A 25,164-nucleotide genomic window follows, 5' to 3' on the forward strand; every position below is an offset into this window, starting at 1 on the left:
TAAAAATATAGGTGACATTTATTAAAATAACTTTCACAAACGTTCAACATTTGTTTGCACATACAGATACCATTTAAAAAAGATGGATAAAATAATGGCGTCGAGAGTATATACAATGTTGGATGATATATCTATCAATAGTGTTAATCCAGTCTCGTCAATTTCACTTTTAAATCCGCAGATTTCACCAAGTTTTACACTGATGACAGTTTCGAATCGAGAGATTCATCGTCTAGTCGATGATTGTATGGAATGCTGTACAAATTGGCTTTAGAGCATCCCGTACAAATAAAATTCACAGTACTTAAAGGCACAGCACTGCTGTTTAGTCGAGGTAGAGTCGAGGTACTTTACATCTTCAAAGAGCTATGCTCTCCCGCACCCAATCTACTGTCGTGGGCACTTTGTGGTAGATTCCAGGTTGCTTTTCTTGGGCGCATCCAAACCCGGCAGATACAAGACCAGCTACAACCCATCTTCCATGAACCATTACTATAAGGGGGCCACCGGAATCGCCCTAGAAAGAAAATTCCATTAATTTGAAAATAAAATTTTATATCGCGATAATTGTCGGTTTGTGCTCATGTGAAACCACTATGTTAAAGTACATCAGGCATTAAAATTTAGAAAAATGTCAAGAGAAATTCCTTTGTTACTGAAGATTTTTACTTCATATTTGCCCTTTGTACTGCAATTCTAGTAATCTTATTCGAAACCAATCTTTCGGATTAATTTTTCGAATTTTATTATAAAACTTGTACATCAATTTATTCGACATATATCCGTCTACCAGTGTTACTACGGGTGAAGCAAGTTGCATGCACATTATAGGCTTAAAGAATGCCATTTTTACTTTCATAAATTATCTTTTCACTTGTATAAATTATTATATTTCGTAGTCTGACAAATATCAAACTGGATTTTTTTTTTTACATTTCCACATTTCATACCTCTCCTAGTTCCAAACAAATTTTTGGGATTGTCTATCCGAACACGATAACTCGTAAATGCTTTGGGATAGTTGAATGAAATGCGGTATATATTCACAAATTCCGGATGAATCCATTCAATAAAGTCTGAAAACAAGGGAACACAATAACTGCAAAGCGAAAGTGCTAGGTCGATAAAATTGTGTATCCAGGTGATTTTAATGTATATCGTATCAAATTTGAAACCAAGCGAGTCAAGGAGTCAATCGTTTGTGGATCTGTGCGTTTGCGTGCATGTAAAAATCAAAACGCAAAAACGCTAAGACTTAAATGAAAATTGGTATGCAACTTCCGATTAGAATTCGATTTCTACCTCTAGTTTCAGTCAGTCGGAATGACGACAGATAATACTCGAGATTTTGCTTGTGTATTAAAGGATATTTGCTGTTAATCACCAGAGATTGCTCGCCAAAGAGTTTTCGTAACTGATGAATACGAATTTTATACCACTGGAAAACAAATACCGATTTTGTTGATTACTAAGTGTATAACTTGCGAGTGAAAATAAAAATTCCGAGCTATTGAGCGGTAGGAAAGAGGGGAATAACCTTTATGAGATAATAAACTTGCAAGAGACTAACGCCGATTTTTATTAATATAAACGGATCTTTACTGAGAATGCAACTAGTTGTTAATCAAAGTAATTACATTGTCTCCCATGAAATTTAATTGGAAAATGCGACTAGCAAAGCATTATAAGCATAGCAGTTTTTGAATGACAAAGGAGCATTAAAGGTTAATATAGCTTCTGTTTAATAGTTTTAACAAATATAAAGAATGTAAAGTAATCTTGGTGACGCATTTGCTTTTCATATGTTTAATTATTTTAGGTTAATTAAGTTCCATATTTTTTGTACATAAATACACCATTGTGCTGAAGGACATTTGTAGGTCAAATGAATAATAATGCATGTTAGCACTCAAAATTCGAAGGCGTGTCGTCTTTCTAATAAGTTGGGATTAATAAAATTTAGTTTCACTTGTGACAATGGTCTTTTTACTCTAGTATTTTATCGTATTACGCTATATTAAGTGGTTTCGCTAAGTGTATTTCATGTGCCTTTTCAAGCAAAAAGCGTTTTTTGCTCAGTGAAAAATAAAAATTTAAACTAAAAGAAAACGAATATCACAGTTGGGAAATAAATCTCTTGCTGAAAAATTGCTTAAGTGATTGCTTAAATTGCATTACCATTTTGGAACACCTTACCTTCCATTTTCAACAATTGACAAATGTGGAAAACACCCGAGCCGGCGCACCCTCACCAAATTTTCACGAATTTGACCCACACGGATTTAACCTACTCACTGGAACTTTTACATGGAATGGGATCTCTTGCCCTCGACATTTTGATCTTTAAATCGAGAATTAAATGGTCCCAGCTTTCCTTTCACTAAATGGCAGAATTGAAATGGGTCGAAAAAGTAATGCAATGAAAATTGTTCAAATCATTAAGCTGGCCTTTTAGAATTTTACAATGCCATTTTCACTAAAATTCAAATTGCAGAAGGATTTGAATAACTAAATTAGCTTTGTCAAAATAAACTTGAAATTCATTTAATGCATTTAGAGAAGTTATTTTCTATATCTGGAAAATAAATGTTTGGCTAAGTAAAATTAATCATTCTAGAAATGCATTAAAAAAATTTGACGAGGCCATAATTTCAAGTTACAAAGCTTCTAAACTTAACATTTAATACTCTTATATAAAATACCGATGGGCTCGATTAGGGTTGACGTTTTACACGTTTAACAGGACATCATTTAGTATGCTTACTAAATTTAGAGAAATGAACCAAACAAGTTTGGCAAATAAAAAATGGTATCTAGTTTTTAAAGGTTGAAATATCAAGATGAACGTTTTAACCACTTTTGAACTAAAATGAGAAGAATGGGCATTACGGAAGAAAAGTTTCGATAGCCAGATCACTTGAAATAGCATTGCATATATCTACAGTTTTGTACCAAATATTAGTCGCTTCATTATGTCAATGAGAAACGGTCTTAGAATCGAAATGTGATATTTTGATTCTTTGAAGTCTATTTAAAAGATGATCCTCCAATAGGTTTTTCCCATACAAGGCATTGAAAATTTTAGCATCAATATCGTTAAACTGATTTTGCGTCGTATTCAGTTTAATAAATTACTTCCAACTTGGAATGGATGAAAGATTTCACGTGCTGTATTAAACGAAACATTTTTGTAGCATTAAAGTATCTAATTCGCGCAAGTTGTTTCACTGACCTCAACATCAAGATGTAACCTAGATTAATTTTGTTAACATTTGAATTTGAAGCGATATTTTGTATATATGAATGAGTATGAAGATATTTATAATAAAACGTGTGCATGTATATTAAGTTCGGTGAAACGAAACTTAAAAGTTTGCTCCGAAATGTGCAAGCTTTACTCAATAAATGTGACTGCCAAAATTCACGAACCTTTTGATGAATTAAGAATATTTCTTCAAGATAGTGCATTGCTGGTGGTTATCTGAAAGCTTTTCGAGGATTGTTCTGATTGATAAAAGCCAGTCAGGAGATATAACTTGAGTAAATACTTTTAAGTGGTCAATAAGGCAGCATGCATATAGAGCGGTTGCCTTAACTCGTGTTTGATGACTCCTTTAAGTTTAGTCAAGCTTTCAAGCTCTTCTGAATAGTTATTTAATATTTCATGTCTAATTTCAGACATTCCTTATTGTAAAATACCAGGTATACCTTGTATGTATTAAATATACCATTTTATATCCACTGAAGCTAGTTGTCTATTCATTGATAAGTAAACTATAAATAAAAATGCGATTTAATTTCATTGAACTAGTCTAGGTCATTTTTAAATATTTAACCCGAATGGTGTTTGCTAGTCAATAGGAAAATAAGAGGCAGATGGGTCACTTACCACACATGCATCTTTCTTCCCTTCTTCGTATCCGGCACACATCATTTCCTTGGAAATTGTGATATCTATTCCTTTATCTCTATGCCAGTCTTCGCATTGGGTATTGGAAATAATCGGGACATCTACTTTCTGTAGCAGGCGAGTGCCAAATCGAGTGGCTGTAATAGAGACATCAGCATTATGTCGTCGTCTGTTGACAAATTTTGTTCAGCATTTGAAATTGTTTCCTTTCGAGAAACGTTGATGCACAAATATAATACAATCTAAATATTGCACTATGGGAATTGTGCATTAGAAATAAAAAATACTTGCGATTTTTGAACTCAATTGCATATTTAAGAAATCAATAGAGTTAATTTGTTTATAATACAAATTCCAACATTTATGTTTAATTTTAAAAAAATACAGCTTAAAACCACCAGAAACTTTTAGCCAACTTCATAAATACTCGGATTAGAATATACAATGTCTATAATGGTAATATAAAATTGATTTAGACTAAAGCAACTTTCTAGATACGTTACTCCCTCCATAATTTCATTCCAAAATGTAATTAGCAACACGGAAATTTTACTGCATTGTCAGTAGACTAGTAAAAATCGAAACCTTTAAGACAATCGTAAATATTACGAATGAGCTGTACTAATAAACTTACACGCTTCATAAAAACGTAAACATTCCCCCTGATTATGTACATACGGTTTTAAACTTCAAAGATTTATCAAGATTAACCATTGGTTTCTACAGAAGGAAAATATATTCACCGATCCCGACGTCTTTCTTCCCCCAGCCAGTGATGACACCTCGCCAACCTTGGAAGTCCCAGTCCTTCCTGGGAAGGCAGATGGGGATGACAGTGTCGTGAAAATGGACATCTTGGTTGAGTTTTAGCAAGGCTACGTCATAACGGTCTGGATGGGCAGCTTGGTACTGGAAGTCCGGATGAATTTTCTTTTCAATCACAGAGAAAGTCTGAGGAGCAATCACCTGGCGACTATGGTCCTGAATATCAAACACACCCAGCTGGATAGAGATGTCTGTTAGGGGTACCCTATGTGGACAATACAAAAGCCATTTTTAACGACTTTTTTGCGTTAAATTTCCAAATACTACAAGCCTTTTGTTGAATACCATATTAAAATCTCCATTATCTCGTGTATTCGAAGCTAAAACATTGATATATCTTTCAGTAAGAATTAAATCATTTAAAAACTTAGGCTGTTTAAAACTGAATACGAAAGTTTAACCTCTTTCACTATGAAGGCATTTGCCAATTGCGCATGAAGTTAATTTCTGCAGTTGATAAAACCAATTTAGAATAGAAAAAGCACGAATGAAGATGTTTCTAGATTCAAATTTTACAGATTATAGTTAACTAGAACTATTCAAATGTCAAAGGACTTCGTATTCCAAAATTGTCTAGAAGCCAGTAAAAAGTGAATGTAGCCAATTTTATTTGTGTTTAAATTATTGGGGAATTTCTATTGAAGATAAAACTGCACTTGTTAGTTATGCGTACTATTTAAATTAAGATATGGATCAGACAGCATTTACAACCGAAATATCTTAAATAACTTTAAAAGCAATTTCCTAGAATTAAAATTACATAGAATATTGGCTAATGAAAATGGTAACTATATTTTAATGAATAGTTTATTATAAATTTAAGCTTGAAAAATACCGTCAAAATGCATCTTGTTTTATAGTGCGGAAATGCGACTGCATCAGTTTCGTAAAATGACAAAAGGGAGGTGCGCTTTTATTAATTTATTCTCTAAAGCAATGTATCATTTCCAATATTAAATTTAAAATCTTATCTTAAAATATTTTCTGTAAATTTTTCAGTAATGGGCAAAGGATCTGTTGCATACTACCTCAAACACATACAAGATTTTCTAGTATAGTACTCAAAATATATACAAGTCGGATGCAATTTCATTTATTGAACAATTTTAACAGCAGAAACTTACTGATAAATACAATGTGCAGCTGTTAAGACGTATCTTTGATTTAAAAGAACTCCGCCACACTGTTGCTTATTGAGTTTTATGTGAGCCTGTAAGGAACATCAAAATTAGAGACAAACCTGAAAAGCTATTTTAAGAATTTTAAGATGTATCACAAAATTAAATCTCACCTGCCACGGAAATTCGCCATACATTGCATCGTTGCCGCCAATAATTCTGCTTTGAGGTTTGGCTCTAGGTATGCCGCAGTCTAGAAGAAAAATGCAAGAGATGGTTATGAATCCTAATACAAAATTTTCTCCGAATTCCTTTGATAGATATTAGAATCTGGCCATGCATTAAATTATCACAATAGCTATTAAAGCATTAAGAAGTTTTCAAAATGCCCGAGAGATGGCAGCACTATTGATAAAAACGATTTTTTTATTCTGTTGGAAATCATGATCTAATACGATGGTTTATTTCGCACTCACGAATTTAGATTTTGTAAATTTGAAATTCGGAATTAAATCCGCAAGTTATTGCAATGAGTTTTATATATTAATGCATATTTTTTTATAATCTTTCAGTTTATAATAAACGATGCAAACTAATAATGGAAGAAATAGAATATTTTAACGAATTCACGTTGTAAACTCCATGCGACTAGTTAAAACGATATAAAACTTGCATACCAAGGGCAAGTTACAGTTGAGCTCTTGAATAAAAAAATTAGAACAAGCCATTTTTCGGTATATGCGTTATGAAGCTGGTGCTGCCATCTATTTTGCTTTCGGAAAGTTGTTCAAAATTTGGATGCTAACGAAATGGAACTTGAAAGTATTTTTTTTCTTAAAATCTTTAAATCTAATTCCAAACAACCATTAATTTTATTCTAATGTCAGGAAATCCGTAACTGGAAGAACGAAATTTAGAGAACGCATGGATTAAAGAATAAGGTAATTTTTGAATGCTTAATAGAAAAATGCAGAATTCATTTGAAAATTCTCTTTAAGAATAAAGCTGAATTGAAACTTGTTGCATTGTATTTACGAATGTGTTGTAGCAAGAATTCCCTTGCATAATGCATTCTTATATTTTTTATATATATTCCTGTATATTGGTATTGCGCCTAAATTTGCTAGGAATTTGCACAAATATTCTTGCATCCAAATGGATCCAAGATGAAAACTAAATGAAGTAGCTGAAGAGACTACTAGATTATGAATAATAACATCTGAATGATTACGAATAACGACATCTGAATGATTTTGCCAATATATTTAAGATAAAATTCATACTATCCAAATTCGGCTTAAAACCATGTACTATCGTTGCATTAAAACAGCTTTATACGCGTTTTTTCCCAGACTTAAAGTCTTTCAAAAGTTTTTGAAAGGCAGCCAAGTGGTATTTAGCTGAAACTTAATTTAATGAAATTCATAATCCACTTGACTCTTTATAATATTCAATATTTCGGAATGTATATATAATTATCTTTATTTTAGCGTAAGATCACTAGCGAAATGAAGAAACTAAATAGCTATGAAAATAAAGTTAATTTATAGCAAGCCAAATTCATTCCCTTAAGCTTGTCAAAACAAGACTTACAAGTAACATTGCTTTGAGGCTTTTGTTGTACTACAGGCGCGACAGTCCTTTCTTGTCTCGCTGTGGTTGGGACCGTTTGTGGCTGGGTCACTACTTGGGCTGGCCTCATGGTTGGCATTGGGCGAGTAGCAGGTGATGTTAAGGAGGGAGGAGGAACACAGCATGTAGACAGCAAACCCCCGGAACAGGACCCAGCTGCTACACCCCCGCTCATGAAACATAGCAAGACGAACATGCATGTGGAGCCAGGATGTTGGCTACATTCGTTGGATCTCCGACCAGCAGGATAGTTCGGTGTCTGAACATATCCTTGAGGTTGTTGGAAGTATCCGCCAGGGTAAGTTGGGACAACTGCAAGACAAAAAATTCTAGGTCGTTTCCTCTCACGCATTCCGAGATTAAGTTCTTAGACAATTGATGCTTATACGATGAAATTAACCCATTTGATTTTTAAAAACCTAAGATTTCTGAGTTGTGCTGCAGGTTATCTAAAAAGAATGATCTTCAGAATTTCTGCTGAAACCATAAAACCTGGAACAATCGTTAGGAATAACGTTGCGAAAGACCAAGAATGCCGAATGGAAAAATTCAATGGCTGCATTTCATTTCTAAGAATATCCTTTTCGAGAAGGATAAACATTAAGAAGATGCGAGACATTAATTGTGGTTTGTAAATTAAAAGATACCGTTCTTATTAACTCGTTTACTGTTATAGAAAATGTTTTAGTTCTTTGCATCCTGGTGTCTCCTCTCTGACATCATTCCAAAAACTCAACTAGAAGTTTCGTAACTAATAGTTGAAAATACATACTCAATGAAATCTCAAATTAATTTCCTAAATACTGTTTTAATCCTAAAATCAATTAAAATTAATATATTCAGTAAAGAACCGAGTGTAGTTTTGTCGACAGTTAAAAGTTATATGAAAACATTACAATGATTTTCTTAAATTTTAATTACCAGTCTATAAAAGTTATTAAAATTTAAGCGTTTTATCAAGGTTTCCCGAGCACATTAAATTTAAGTGATTTCAAAATAGTTTAACCCTTTAAAGGGTCATTTTTTTAGTCGTATGTTAAAATATTTTTAGGCTTGACATTAGAACAAGGAAAGGGATTCATTTAACTTATTAAATTTAATTTGATGAATTAATTTGGTTAATAATTAACAAATCAAGACACATTGTGTAAAATAAAGAACTGAAGCATCCAAGTTTGTCTTTCTAAAAAAACATTGTCAGAACTTATGCCAACCTACATAATTTCATACAAAGTTTGATAAATTTGGTGGGAAGCATTGTTACCACGGCCCTAGAAAGGGTTAAATATTTCTACGGAGAAAACTAAAGTAAACCAAAACAGCCTTAAGAGATACCGTTTTTTCGGAGACTATGGATTTAATCGCGTAATACGAACCGAGATTCATCCATTAAATCTCAATCTAAGTTTTTATCTCCAAATTTAACACTTTCGTCACATCTTATTTGGATTTCCCAAGAGACCATAAGATATTAGAGGTATTTCAGTATGTAGACGTAATTTTCATCTAAATTACTTGCAGCTAATCGCAAAAAGAGCTCAACATTTTACGAAATGAATACGTGAAACATCAATATGCTAATGAATCTAACAATTGATTTTTCATCCGATTCTAGGGCTAAATTTGCTTCATTGTTTCATATTTAGATTTATATATTTAAGTTATTACTTTAGAGTCTATTGCCCATTTTGTAGCAAGTTTCTCTAAAAACGTATTAATTTATTCAGAAATTTGTATTGACACATTTTAGAGTTTTTATTCCGTAGTTTCAGGTGATTGCTTACCTTGGCGTTGTGAGTAGTAACTACCTTGAGCAGCCACGCAACACAGCAAGAAAGTCACGGAGGCATAGCGCAGCAGACACTTGGCCATAGGATTAGAAGAAGCCCGACAATGAGCGAAGCTTGTTTTGATCTGGAAAGGAATCGATAATCCTTGCAAAAATTTATTTTAAAATATTTTATTAATTTTCTAAGATAAGAGTATATGAATTGGAGTTTATATATCTCGGGAAGAGTTTAGTACAAGAAGTGCTGCAAAAATATCTTAAACTTAAATGTGCTACCGAAATCTTACAGCAGTTTCATTTCGTGTTCCAAATTAAATCTGCATTTTAGTTTAAAGTAGAAACATTCTCTAAAGCTTACTTTAAATTTCAAATTTTCATGCATTAAAATTTTATAGTATACGAAATTTCAAGCCCATGTAAAGTTGTGAATGTACGGGACATCTTAATCATTGGATTACAATGACTAACAAAGAACTTTTTGTAACGCAATATTCATGATCTATTGCCGTTTTTCGATCTAGATCTGAAATATCGTTTGAAATTCGAACGATTTATAAATTAAGGGAAATCGTGTCCAGTCTGCCTGCCATTATGCAAGATATATCATTTTAAAATTCATGTTGGATAACTTAATTACGATAGTAAAAGTGGCAAAACTTTCACATTAATTTTCATGAATTATAGCAAATCTATAACTGATGATTTTAATCACTAAAAGGAATATTTAAACTCGCACATGTATAATAACGCATCTCGTTACTTTCCATAGTGGAAGAGTGATCTTTTTATAATCCATGAAATGGCTTTGACACAATCCAAGATTTTCTACACAATTCCTGAATTTTCAGAAGAGCTTGTATAATTTACTTCTGAATTTTATACTTTAAAGAGTATTGTTTTAAGAGTAGTTCATTTAATTTTATTAGTGTAATACAAATACCCAACACAAAAAACTTCATTTTAAAAAACAAAACTTGCTCATTTTGTTAGCTAAAGTTTCTGAATAAATTAGGCATAAGTGAAAAAATTAAACAAGTTTTTAAAAATTAAATGCTTTCAATGCATTTGAAACGCATCAATAAGCGCTTTTAAAGTGTTCAATCTCATTAGGTTCAATATTAAAGATAAAACGTTGTGGAACTCATTAGAAATTCTACGACTGACATTTCATTGAGGGGTTGGAATGCTTGAAGAGGTTAATTTTCATCGTTATATGCGGGCATTTAGATTTTTAAAATCATTAATATTTTTGCTATCTAATATTTTTACTAAACTTTTTACTCGCTGAATTGCAGCCAATACAAAATTAAATTTAAAAATTGTCTCAGAAGTCGAGTTGACTGTTTTGCCTAAGCGTTTCTTTGCAACGTGAGAAAATGTTAGTTTGGCAGAAATAATTCATTATCTAGACTATGGAAGACATGCAATATACATTGCCATAGATTAAGATACAGTGCCGATATACGAACTATTAATCTTTTATCATATACAGGCCATCTCGGTTTTAATATTTTTGTAATGTTGTAATACATGGTTGCATGGAAATATTTGCTTCAAAATTCGTAACAGGAAGTATTTTAAACAGTTTGGAAAGGCTTCCACAGAATAGGTACTCTAGAGACCCTGAAGGAGGTGGAATGACCTTGTCAAAAACAAATCCATGAAAAGTGACCTTTACATTCAAGCAATACTAAATGTACCTATGCATCGCCGAGTTTTAACTTAAGCTATATAAATATCGACATCGGAATGTCGTTGAAATTAATGATGCATATGTCTGTTATGCTATAGTATGTAAACAATTTAAAAGAACTGGTAGAATTTTTCCAAGAACAGTTTAATATATCATCACATAAAATTTTTGAAAATCTAGGAAACTTAAAAATGATAAGCTTTAAACCTTAATTAAACTGTCACTTAAAGAACTTGCGGAGTTTCTTTGGTAAATGAAATATTACAAATAAAAAGTAATCGTTTAAAAATTTAAACTCCAGATTGATAAAACAAGATTTCAGATCTCTTCAAGACAAACCTTTTAGAAGCTGTGTTCCGTCACGGAACTCTTATATGAATGAAATTTGCTGTGGGCTTTATACCAAATTTGTAAATTTCTCAAATTTTGAATCGATTCAAATCAAGTCTGCCCGAAAGCAAGTGATCTCGATGATTACATAGCGCTAAGATCCATGTTGTTAAAATTTGGTATACAGCATTAACATATGGAGCATATATTTAAAATTTTGAACTAAATCCGTCAAAGGATTGACTATACATTCGCATGCATGTATGCAATACAAATAGGTTTAAATTCGATAATTCCCCTAGAAAAAAATTGCTTTGTAATATTACAAAGATTGTCGTTGATTATAGGATTAGATACTTAGTGTATGATTGTAGGTTTTAATTTCAATATTTTAAAAATAAGGTGCCTAAAATGCATACCAGCTTTTTCATCAATATGAAACAAGAAACGCTGCATGCAGGGCTGAAAATGTAAGCACTCGTGGATTTAACAATATTGTCCAAAATCCAGGAAATTTATGCTGTCGAGGGGGTATTGCTTCTTTATTAGAAAGATGCAAAGTTTCCGGGTGGTTTTTGTTCCTATTAAAGTAATAAAAACTTTGAATTGGAAATGAAACTTCAATTTACATGCCAATCCAGAATTAAACTGCCTGTCTTGACAATTGAAAATAAGATTTGTTTCAGATATTTCGCCACTTCTGATTCGACGTTTTATTAAGGGAATAAATGTTTCAACACAAAGCCCATTTAAAATGAAAGTAATAAAATTAGAATTTATGAAATGTAATTTTCAGTAATAACCTAAAGCAAGCGTTTCTAGAAAGGAAGCCTACAAATGATTCATTTATCTGTTCTTGGTCAGAACTTGTAGGATTTAACTAAGCGAGTCGTAATGGGTCCCACTTTCCAAGAGACATATTTTTTTGTTTATTTAACTTGCAAATTTAATACAAAGTATGAGTTTGAGTCATTTGAATTACTATTAATTGTACACCCGATATTAAAAGTGAAGGGATTAAACCTTACCTGGGATGAAGACAAATTTGCCTAATGCTGTGTAATGTAAAGACAAGTGAACACTAACAACAAGATATTGTAAATTCTATAACAAAACTGTCACTTTGTAATATACTAGCATTTTTAACCAAACTTTATAAATTATTCACTAATTTCTTAAAAGTATTCGTATTTATAAAATTCAATAGTTGTAAATTCCCCTATTTGTTACATTACTATGAAATTTTTCAATTAAGTTTTTTGTCTAAAAATGTAATGAAAGAGGTAAAGCTAATTAAATCTCACGATTGGGATTTATTCCATTCTACAAACGAATAAGCAATGTTTAAAAAAGTAATATTTTCTCTAGATATTTTCTAACTGAAATAAAAGGAACACTTTTAAGGCAGTGACTTTGCTCGACATGGTACTATAAGATTAATTTCTCTTCAACTAATTGCCATAAACTACTTATTTCTAAAAAGGTAATGAGAAGACGCTTTGTTGAGACAGTGAAATGCTGGAAAGCCATAAAATGTAAAAAATTATCACAAGAAACACATTTAGATTTCTCGCAAATACATCAATATTTCAGGATTTATCTGCTCAAATATTGAAATTTAAAGATTTTCTATACTTAATGGATTTTTATTTAGCGATATAAATGAAGACCACTAGTCTTAGATTTAGATAATTAGTATAAGGTCAAGTTCATGAAGTTTGTTTAGAATACAAGAGCACAAGTAGGAAGCGAACATTTCCCAAGTGCAAAGTTAAATTTAGGAATTAACCTAGTACGGAATAAACAAGAATAACTTTCGAGGAATCGGGAGTTTAGTCAAGTTCCATTTGTGTTAACATTTCATTTAAAAGCAACACAGGGGATATTTTGAGATGGAACTCGTAATCAAGAAGTCAATTGCAAATGGCACAAATTGTTCCTTTAGGAATTAAATGACGACTCGAGGATACATTGGGAATTTTCTCCCGTACTTTGAGCCCTTTATAGATCGAATTAGAGTTTCACTTTACAAATTCTCTCGTAATAAGGTTAACCTTTGGGGCGGAAACAAAAATTTAATTTGCATACCAAAATACCAAAACATACCATACATACAACATATCAAAAACAAATTCTGGAATAGAAAAAGCGAGCCTCCCTGATGAAAGCGAGATTCTACCTCATGGAAAGGAACACTGAAAGACTTAAGTGTAACTGATGTATTAACCTAAGTTAGGAAATCAAGTTTTAAAGACATTTCAAGGTTTCCTCGAGGGGTCTCCAGTATTATAACAACTTTAGAAGTGGAAGATGTACCTGTAAACAGCCTTCAAGGAAAAATGAAATTTTAAAATTAATTCAAAGCGTGTATTGCCATATCCTTATTATATTTTCAGAAGTAAAAAGACAAGGGCTGATCTCGGGATTTGTTTCAATGAAGTTGGAAATATTTAGATTCCAGTTGTTCAGAGTTCTGGATGGCAACTCATTTGAGTAAATCTGATTTGCTCGATTTCAAGAATCAAGTAAGAATTAAAGTTGATCAAATTCAACAGGAAGAAATTACTGCGACTGTAATTTAATATCAGAACTTCAGAAGTTCTTGTAGTAAATTATTCAAAAAACAAAACCGGGTTAATTCTTCTGAAGGTAAATTGTCGCAGTGTTTGGTTGCATGAGTACTGCGAAGCGGAAGGCCTCCAAGTACAAAAAGACCGCCATATCTTATTCTGAATGGTGAAGATCTGTCAACAAAACAGCTGCGAAAGAAATGCGCCGTCGATTGCTTCCGGTTGTTCACGCTTTGCTTGAGTTGACCAACTAAATCACTCGGCTGGTAAGCGTTGCGATTTTCCCCTTGATTGAGTCTCGTGACCAGATACGGCTGATCAGTGTCATTCGGTATACAACAGGTTTCCATCACTTTCAGAACACGGAGCTTAACAAGATAGATTTGTTGGGAATTGAATTTCTATACACGTATTCTCTTAAGATGCGGGAATGGTTATGTTTGTATTGTGGCTTAGGGTATTTTTTAGATGGCAATAACAAATAAGGAATCCGCTTGTATAGTCTTTGCCAAAAAACTAATTTAAACCGAAAGAGACAAATTTCTACTCCTTTTTAAACTATTCAAATTGAAATAATTCATTATCTAGGAAGCCCAATTTACTGTGGAATATTGTATAATATCGTTTTACATTATACAGTATCATGACTTTGTATAATATGATAAACTATGTCGTTCACAGTTTGAATACCCTGAGTCAAAGAGCAAATATACATAAATCTTCAGGAAAAATTTTGCATGTTAACATTTTATGAGTGATTTAAGATTTTGCGCTTTGAAACAAAAGTTACTGTATCTTTTCGAAGTACTTAATGAAGTGTTAAATAAATTCCTTTAATTAAGAAATTGTACATTTGCTTCACAATCTTTAGCTTTAATCAATTTTTCGAAAAACAGTCTCGAATGTGAATTTATATTAACGCGTGTGCAAGACAAAACATGCAAGCAAATATAAATTAAGAAGTAAATAAAAATATACTAGGTAAATTCAGACAGAAGGTTGTATATATTTAAGGAGTTTTCATTTTTAAAAATTTCAAATTTGAGTTTAAATAGCCAAGAAACGATAGTTTCTCGTCAGAAATAAAAATCGCACGAAATATTTTTAAAATGTGTATACTTCCAGAAACTTCGTAACTGCTTAATTTGAACTTTCAATTTATTTACGTTGAAAGAGTTCTTAAGAATGAAAAAAAAGCATTAGGATGCAATGGGAAAAAAAGAAAAAAAAAATCAAATTAGCCAAGGGTTAGAAGTTTAAGAGAAACGTACCAGGAAATTTAAATGTAGGCAATCAAAGTTTAATTTAGAATTTACTATTTTTTTAAAGACAATATGCACTCAAATTCTAATTAAAATTTCAAATATTCAACAACTTTTCTATAATATTGGTTTGGTTAATATCCCGTTTCAATGAGGCATCTATTTTGAGACGAACTTCGAAATTTTGAGTCATTGTCGAACACTGGAGAAGTACATAAACGCTTGGGTTTGAAATCTTGAATTTACATCCTCATATTTCGAAAACCAGAAACGACCAATAAGTCGCCATTGTCTTCCAAGAATATACAAGATAGAGAACTGATTCAGTCATTTTTCTGGGGGTACAAGACTTAATTTTTTTAAAAACATTCCCCGCAATAGAATCGAGTTCCCGGATGGATAAGAAATTTAAATCTTTTATATGCCATCCTGCACTGTTGATTCTTGCTAGCTAAATAATGGAATTCTAGATTTTTATAATTATAATGTAGGCTTTTCAAAAGTGCTGCGAGAAACAGGAAAATTATCCGAAATTCCAATAATATACTATGGAGTAAATGACATTTTTTCTAACAAAATTTCCGATTGATTTGGAGTTTCAGTGGATATCCTGAATTTGCAACCTTTGTTTTATTCTACAAGTCCATCGTTTCAAGGCTAACGTTTATTTATTATTAACGTTATTTTATTCTCTTATGCAGTTTTATAAAATTGGATTACTGTCGCACAAAGTTTCTTTTAAATTGTTAAATGAGCAATTTTTACAAGCTACTCAAAGAAATGTGCATGTTCATTATCAACTTAGCTGAATATAAATTGCCATTTCAGAAATTGAAATTCATTTTCAAAATCGAAAACCTCCCATCCAATTATGTAATACAATAAATGAAACGTTTTGAATAGCATGAAGTAGTAAATGCATAGTAATAAATTTTATTCCACCTAGCTATGTAATCTTGCTTTAGTTAGTTTCCATTAAAAAGCTGAACGCAGCTTAAGAACTATTTAAGATTTAATTGAATTAATTTCCTGCATAAATTTGCTACATTTTCTTACTTGTAGTAACATTGTTAATGAAGGCAACAATTTAACAAAAGTCTAAATTACTAATCTTGTGGGAGGCGAGATTGTACAAAATAAAACCTTGGAGCGAATTTGTACCATTCACGAGAGCTGAAGTCATTACATTTGGGCGAACCGAACAAACAAGTATTCTACTAGAGAACAAGGTTTTTGCATCTAATCTAACATATCTAGAAATGGAAACAAAGCGCAATATATATGAAATGCATTTATTTAGAGGGAAAAATGCTAAATAGACAACTAAATGATCTTCGACAGTAATATAGTTAAATTGTTCCATTTTGTTTGTTTTTTTACATCTTTTTGTAACAAAGCTTTGTTTTTGTGAATACGATGGGCGATGATGCAATAATAACCTGAATATCTGTGTGAAGGCTTTAGTTGAAAATTCTTAATATCAAATGCCATTTTTCAAAAGAAATCTACAGCAAAAGTTGCTCAATTTCATATTTGAAAGCAATACGTTTTAACCGTTTCCTTTAAAAAGCTTTATTAAGTTGTGTTTAAAGATAGTAAATTTATTTTTCCTCTCCTACTTAAATTAGTGAATGGTTTTCAATTAATTTTACAGGTTTCTTCTTTCCCAGATATTCATCCTGACAAAAAAACTAGCACATTAGTATTTAGCATTTAGTTTCCCAGTAGCCACAAAGACTAAAGTTTAAACTTCCAAGATACAATTTGGACTGTTCACTCTAATCCAATATCTTTATGAAGCTTAAATATATAATTATGCTTTGAATTTTAGTACTCTATGAAATTATTTTGTTGGAGTCTTGTAATGGAAAGGACTTCTGTCAAGTCATGATTCAAGGAACGGTTTCTTGCATCCTGGATATTTGAAATTTTTTCAGCACATGAACAACCTATCAAATCCGTTTCTCAACTAAGAGGAAAATTTTGACAAGCTCAAGGAGAAACAGTTATTTAATGATATGTATTATACGTCTAATGGTTTGGAAGGCTACAATACAATGACGTCTAATGATGCCTTTCCTAATGCAGCAGTTCAGTCTGATGAATTTTCAGAAATGGGCGGAATTTAGATTGCAACGAAAGTAGAAAATTTAGATGGTTACATAATTTGCAGTTTGAAATGTCAGAATAGCATTCATTGAAACTTCTTGAATTTCGAAGAAGATATTTCTTAAGTTGTATTATCAATGGTTCCAATCAGTCAATTTGTTTTACCACAAATGACCTTTCGTTTATATTTATGAATTTAAAAATCACTCTTGAATCGAGTTCAAAAATATGTTTACTTTTGAGATTTAAGATACTTTAAGATTTAATAAAATACGCAAAAATAGACTACCGATAGAGCCTATATTTGAGAAAAAGTCGATTTTTGAGATAATTTATCAAAATAAACAACGCCATGCACATTTTTATTCGACATTTAACGGCACTAACGAGAACCTTAAGAGCTGGAAGGGAAGTAGTAAAATAAATACCAAGAGCATTAATTTAAAAAATATTCGAGTACATTTCGTTGCAGTTTAGCCAAGGTTGGCTCTTGAGTTACTCAAACCAAAACAGATTCGTTTCAAAAATGTCAATTTCAGTATTTTTTCACTTAAGAGATAACAAAATCTCACTGGATTTGCAAACGAGGGTTTAAAGTAGTTTTTTGATCCAATTAAACCGATTTAAATTTTCGAATACCAACTCGATTTGCTCAAACTTGACCCGGTTCCATTAGTCTACTAAGATCCGTTAAGTGTCGAATTTATCAAAGCTTATCAACTTGATAATTTTACGTTTGTATTCAATTCTGTTTAGTTACAGTAACGTCCCGTTTTAAAGCAACATTAAGGTTATTTTGGGACGGACCTCGTAATTTGGAATCGCTATCAGATGACGAAGACGACATCTGAACTGGCACCCCTCCTCTCCACACCACGCCACACTAACGGGAACGAACGAATTTGGCCGGGACGAATTTAACGTGCACCAGACCCGCATACATGACGATTCTTTGGTGGAATCGGGTCACGAACCTGAAACCCTCCGGTTCCGAAGCCACTACTTTACCACAAGGCCACCTCGGCCCTGTATTCAATTCTGATAAATCTACAAGGTGAAAAACTAAATTTTATTTAATAAATAACAAGATTAGGCTCTTAGAGGCGTTTAAGAATTTCAAACTATCAGGAGCAGTCATTTTGAAGAAGAGCCATTAAAAATTTCATTTAATTACGAAAGTGCACTGACTTATAACCTTTTTCATTTAAAAAGTGCGAAACTGCCTCATTTTACATTTCTCGAGTTGAGCACTACTCAACCCTCTGGCAGAGAAGACCGTACTTTCCATTTCGAAAGACACTCGAACCTTCAAGACTTGCTGCAGATTTGTAAACATTTTTGTAATCTCCTTTTGAATGTGTTACCTCTTCCGGGTATTTAATATATGCAATACAATTTAATCCTGATCATCAGCTGTTTTGTAAACTACACTTTCTACAACAAAAGAAAAATCAGTGCAAATTTATGCTAATGAATCGAGATTGATTTTATGCAAGGTTTGGTCGGTAATTAAAGAGTGCATTTTGATTGGACAGCTATGATCTACTTTGCAGCATAGCCGCCTTTGTAGATCAACTAATCATTTACCATATTAATAGCATTAATTTAATAATGTCAACCACATTTTGTCATACCAAATGGAAATTTTAAAATTATGCTTGCATAATTAAAAGCATTGATTGATAAGTTATGCATTTCAAAGTAATTAATTAGTACAGTAATAGTAGAGGTCCATTTATTGAGGATGACGATAATATCAAGGCTTTATTTCGATACTTCTAAAATAAAGGGCAGTGGTTTTCAGATGACAATTGACTATTTAAGGTCATCAGCATTCATATAGAATAGAAGCTGCACAAAGTTATCTAGGGACTGATTGGTTCTTAATTTTGACTCTCTGATGACGATTCATTTAGGGTTATATTCTTTACGGTGAAAGTGCCTAATTATACGCATAAGGATTCATAGTACAGATATAGAATAAAACCATTCGGATCATTAAATTCTTTGCCATGTTTTAACTATAGTAATGGCGCAATCTAATCGGAAAGGAGATGTACGAATCTCTCGATATTTACGACATATAGCGCGTTGATTGGGAATTAAAGTCTAAAGCTAAGGTTAAATCTATGAATACGTTTGCAATTAGTGTAAAATCCACACATTTAATTAGGATATACTGGAAAATAAAGCATTCAAAATGGCGAGTCAGATTTTACATTCAAGTGTAAATGGTTGTGCTTATGCCTAGATTCTAACCAATTGATATGCAGTCGAGAACTTTGAAATAAATTCTATTTCTTTGACCTTCGCTGAATCAATGAGTTCATTATTCAATATATCAGCACGAAACAAATTTCCGAATAGAATAATTAACAGTCAATTAATGTTACCATCTTAGGGTGGATGACCTAGATCTCGGAAAATTGAATTTGCGTTTCCAATTAAGGCATTTCATGTTACATCAAGATACAAACTACGATAAGATAGGGTTAAATATTTCACGGGCCGAATAACTAAAAAATGAAGTTAAGACCAAAAACAATTCAATTTTGCAATTTCTAAAGTGGACCGATTTCAATTCATTGTTACAGAACAATTGAAACTACTAGAATTATCTATTGCTCAACCAACCGATACAAACTTTCTCAACAATTGAAAATGCAAATTGAGACGTCTAATCCACAAAATTGAGTTTGTAAACTGAAATTGAGGTAACTACCCTTTTCACCATCCAGTGTTCTAGTTATTCGAATTTCGATTTGTTGAAGTAGAAGCAGGTATTCTCATTTAAGATGTAAAATAAAATTTAGTTACTTCTTTATTATACTTTTGCTCTAAATCAATTTAACCATGAAGATGAGACGATTTACTTAACAAATTAAAATATATATATATCTCAAATATAGTTAAGAAAATATGCTTAAAATATTAAAATTTCCGAGAGATTTATAAAAATTGAAAGACTTCAAGAACATGCAAAATCATACCAAACCTGGATACATTACGTTACCTTTATTGTAAGATTGAACTTTTATTTGCCTTATCCAATTATGCTATCCTAAAACATTTCAACACAAAACGCAGATATTATCGAGTTGTCAATTAAAGAAATTTCATTTAAAGAGATTTTGTACAAAATCTATTTTGAACGACATTTACGCATTGTATTACAAAAAATTCTATATTTCAAATTTCTGGTTTTTATATTTAATTTTTAATTTTTTATTGCAACATTTTGCAGTTTCATTTGTCGAAAATAATGAAACTTATCGTCTGCTGTAAATAGTATAATACGAGAGAATAGATGCTGTGACTTCAAGTTGTTGAAAACATTACGATGGCTGTCTGTCCATCGAAACCTGACAGACTACCACAAAAATTAATGAAGACACTACAGCGAGAAAAAAAGGCGTTAAAACCTTTCCGAGAGAAACTCACAACTTGTGACACTGAAAGAGATTATGGCTTCAAGAAATTGCGAGTCGTTTAATCTTTACAAAAAGAAAATCATGAAGAGCAGATTTGATGAATGCGTGTAAAGTAGATTATATAACTTGTTTTACAAATTAAAATGTAATGAAATTGATAAATCGGTTCTGTATTTAAGACTAATTCACGAAATTTTATTTCACGAGAACTAGGTGAAATGACATTCGTTAAACTGAGGCCAATTTGAAATATTCAGAAACGTTAACTCCAAGCTAAGTTTCGAAAAAATTGATACTCGATTCCAATATTTCAAAATAGTGACAAAGATATTTCAACTATAGAATAGCATTCACAAAGGATCGCCCATTCAGAAATTCATTTAAAAATATGCATCCATTTAGAAAATTTAAATCGTTTAGAAAAAATTTGCAACCAACATCCAAAAATGAAGAAAGACGAGAATTAAATCAAGCAAAACCTGCATCTCCTTCCTAAATCTCAATAATTACTCAAGGAAAAGAAATTAGTTCAGGGTCAGCGAAGTAATTCGGTGAATTCGGTCAGCTGGAATATTACTTCAGATTATTAATTAATAAATGCACTAAAAGACGGTGGTTGTCTTGGAAATTTATTAGATATCGCGATCTAATCAATGATTAAGAACCGATTTCCAATTACAATGGAAAATGCACGAATTCCTTCAAAATTTCAAATTAATGTTTTGAAGTACAAATTTCACCCAAGGAGAAGACGCGACTTAAATAAACCGATAATTAACAGGATTCCAGGTATATGCGCTGCAACTTCATAAACAATTTTTTTACTTTCACCTTCATTAGTTATTTCGTAGATATTAAGCTTGTGGTTCACGCAAGGTATTGTTTATCCAGCACATCAAGATTATGCATGATGTTTAACTTCACTATTACCAAATATTTTTAGATAGCATTAAATTTCATAACTTAAAAATTCATTTTCTACATTTGAAGTTCAAGGACTGCTGTGATTCAGAGATAGATAAAGGTTTTACTTCGAATATTCTAATCGATTGAATTACGCATTTATTATTGAGATGTTTAAATTTAATCTTGATTTTTCCGCGAGGTTATTTCTAACCAAAATCCTCGATAGATTGCTGTCATAGATAATAAAGGTTTCATTGGTTATTGTAAAGCTCTTTATTAATTCCTTTAGATCAGAAACCAAGTCGTAAAATGTTTGGATAACAATACTTTGCACTCAGAAAGGTAATTCAATGTATATTCATTTAAGACAAGGAGAGGTTCATTGCTCCGAAACATTTATACAATTGTCTTTATATTTTCATGAATTATTTTCTACGTGTTACATTTTTCAGGTATTTTTAACGATTAAAATTTAAAAATAAACAAAACGTCAAAATAATGCACGCCTTCAAATGATGAGCTAGTCCCGATCCGTTGGCAAAGGAATAAAATCCTTAAACTTCGAAAAAGTTGCGTTTGCACTTTAACGCATTGACTGCCGTGCTAAGTTTCTTGCATTGTAATTTATATGGGCCTGCCAGTCACTGGTTACCTCCTCCCCCTCTCCACACACACGGCAGTCCAAGTGTTCAGCCAGGAAGTCAAGTATTAACTCCAGCATGGGTTACTAAATTGCGATTAAGATTGGGTTCATACAAAATAAAATAAGCATGAGCAAATTCTTTCATAAACTTTCTAAAATACCCTTGAAAATTTGCTTTTGAAAGTTCCCAAAATGCTGTTTTCATCTATGTGCACAAATAATCTCCGAAAAGATGCGTAATAGGGAAGTAAGATTCGTTTCAAGGGTATTCAACATTTCAATTAGAATCGACATTGCTTCAAAAATTTCTGCGTACTTTTGGGAAAAACAATGCAAAAATCAACATACGTTCCGTATTAAAATTTCTCATGGGAATCATACTAGGCATAGATTCTATTCAATTCCGAATTTTCTTCAGCTACTTAGAAATTTCGCAATTTTACCACATTCTGAAAGGAAGATTTAATACTAATTCAAAAACTAAAGAAAAGCGGAAATCTTCAAATATTCGAGAAATTTGATTGAATAAGTGTAGAACAAATAAATTAAAGTTTCGTTAAAAACCGTCGATCAAAACTTTCCGACCACCAGTGCATCTGTTTACATCCTACTTGTTCAGCGAAGCATTTAAGGGTTGAAACGGCGAAAGAAATTTAAATGGAAGTAAACGGTAACGAGAAAGGGAGGGTAATCGGAAGTGGTTATCCATAATTAATTGCAAAAGATATAGAATCTTGCCGCATTTAATAGAAGTTTGGAGGATCAGGATGTTTCCCGTCTTTCCGGATTACATGAGAGGAAGACATTTTTACAGCATAGTTAAGCTGTAATAATTGATGAGAAACGAGACAGATGTTCAGATTCCGTATTCCAGATACATGAAAGCTGTTTCTCATGTAGATTTTATTAATTTTTAAAATTCAACAACATTATGTGAAAGGCGATAGATTTAATTGATTATATTTTATAATGATTTTAACCTGCATAAAAATAGCAATAGGATATTTCGAAACCCATCAAATACCAACTGCTAGAATTTTTACAAGATATCTTCATTTCTTATTATAATTACCTTGCTGTTTCATAAGACTTATAACCATGTATTTTTTTTGCAACATTTTGAACAACCATTGTTAGATGTTGCACCTTCTTGATGAAGTAAATCATTCGAATTTTGAAAAATAAGAATTTTGAATTCAAAACTAAACGCATTTTAAATATAAAGTTATACAAAATTTAAAATTAATTTGAAGAGCTTCATTGTAAACAAAATTACCAAGAATATCCTAGATATTTGAAATCGAGTTCCCCAAACTTTTTTTTACGGAATTTTATCTTGTAGGGCAAAGAAAATTACGGATAGAATTTTGAAATAATTGATGCGCTGTAGTATTTTTTATTTTCCATTTAAAAAGCTGAACATTTAGTTTGATAGAATGGAACCCTTTAGAAAGCATTAACTATAAAGAAGATTTTGAAGATATTCAAAGTGAAACATTTTATAATCAAGCTTTACATAAACTCAAATTTGTATGCTTTTGTAGACATTTCCAACAAGAATTCCGTACTTATAGCTTGCAATTTAAATCCAATTAATAAGTGTATTCATGAAACGAGTTTCGTTATTAATATTTGGCAAATAAAGATTTAAGGCCAATTATTTTTACTGGGCAACCAATATTTGCTAACGATAGATATAAAAGTGTAGGTTCCAAGATGAAGAAATATTTTTTCGAATATTAGTGAATCACATTTGGATACACAATTCGTTTTAGGAATCCATAGTATTATGAATTATTATATCATAGGGAATTGTATTTAACAAAAGCATAATATACATTTAACATAACATAATTTAATATTTTTTGCGAAAATTTATAGAAAGGGATGTTTTGGTTGACAAAAATAATTTAATACAATGAAAGGTTGCGATTCTTTTTAACCATACGATGCAAGACAATTTTTAATATCTTCGTGTAATTTAAAGTTATTTTAAAAATTTAAATTTCCCATAAAAATATTTTTAAAGATTAAAGTCTGCCAAAAGATTACGTTATAAATTAAACATTATCCATTGATAGAAATTGCAACCATACTGTGATAAAAATAAAACAATTACTTTTTAATTAAATAAATTTCTCTTTGCGAAGCAAATAAAAGTTAACTGTATTTTTAATGATCGAACTATTCATACAATAGACGTCCTGATGTTTTCCCATGTTCCCAATTCAAAACTAAATCTAGTACCGCAATTGCCACCTATCGGTCTTCTCCATATTTTTTCAAGAAGCATTTTAAAAGAAATATCCAAACATTTATTTTTACCCTTTGGTAACAGTCATGTGAACATAACAAGTAGAAATAAAAATGCATATCCAGATGTCTACACGATGGACTGTTGGATTAATTTTTTTTTTTTTTGTAAACTCATCTTTTAGCATTTGCAAGAACAGGATCTTCGAGATTCGAATGTTTGACAATTTAACAAGTAACTTAAGTTGCAAGAAATGAAGTGTTGCATTTGTTCAACGGTAAAGCAGTGAAAACAGAAACATAATAAATAAAATACCATCCGGCAATTTACTTCCACTCCTGCACATTTTTATTAAAAGACTTCATGTCCTAAAATGCATCGTATTTTTACACTTTCAACATTTAAATATAATGCCTAACGGCAGACAGCTCGGTAAAAGTAAATATTACTTTTCAAGTCTGAGAAACATCTGGCTGTAATTAATATGTTAAAATTGGCTCTGAATAGGATTCTTTTCAATGCAAACGAAAGGAAAAGTCTGATGGAAGTTTTTCATTTTCAAAACTCACCTTGAAATGCAAATGAGGAAAAAGATGTACCCAAATATTTGCTTGCGTAATCCTGCCGTGGCGGCATGTGTGGGATAAGCCACCTGAAAAAACACTCTTTCGCCTAAGCCATGGAACAGCGGA

The 25,164-nt window shown here is 31.7% G+C and overlaps 1 protein-coding gene across 1 annotated transcript; it reads right to left on the minus strand.

The window, feature by feature from the left end:
• On the minus strand, positions 1-25,164 carry LOC129967000 (serine protease 27-like). Its single transcript, XM_056081635.1, has 8 exons — positions 25,042-25,164; positions 9,270-9,399; positions 7,447-7,797; positions 6,027-6,106; positions 5,860-5,945; positions 4,654-4,940; positions 3,890-4,047; positions 1-517 (listed from the first exon to the last, which is right to left on the minus strand). Exons 2-8 carry the CDS (start codon positions 9,355-9,357, stop codon positions 359-361), a joined length of 1,209 nt encoding a protein of 402 aa, XP_055937610.1. The 5' UTR covers positions 9,358-9,399; positions 25,042-25,164; the 3' UTR covers positions 1-358.

This window comes from Argiope bruennichi, chromosome 1 (genome assembly GCF_947563725.1).
Source record: "Argiope bruennichi chromosome 1, qqArgBrue1.1, whole genome shotgun sequence".
NCBI classification, from domain to species: domain Eukaryota; kingdom Metazoa; phylum Arthropoda; class Arachnida; order Araneae; family Araneidae; genus Argiope; species Argiope bruennichi.

What these genes read in the sequence shown, in the direction of transcription:
- LOC129967000 (XM_056081635.1), bottom strand. Translation starts at nt 9,357, where the DNA reads ATGGCCAAGTGTCTGCTGCGCTATGCCTCCGTGACTTTCTTGCTGTGT. An exon ending in GAAGAAAGACGTCGGGATCG is followed by an intron (nt 4,048 to 4,653) that starts GTGAATATATTT and finishes TCTCTATTACAG; the next exon opens with CCACTCGATTTGGCACTCGC. An exon ending in GGAAGAAAGATGCATGTGTG is followed by an intron (nt 518 to 3,889) that starts GTAAGTGACCCA and finishes TTTTCTTTCTAG; the next exon opens with GGCGATTCCGGTGGCCCCCT.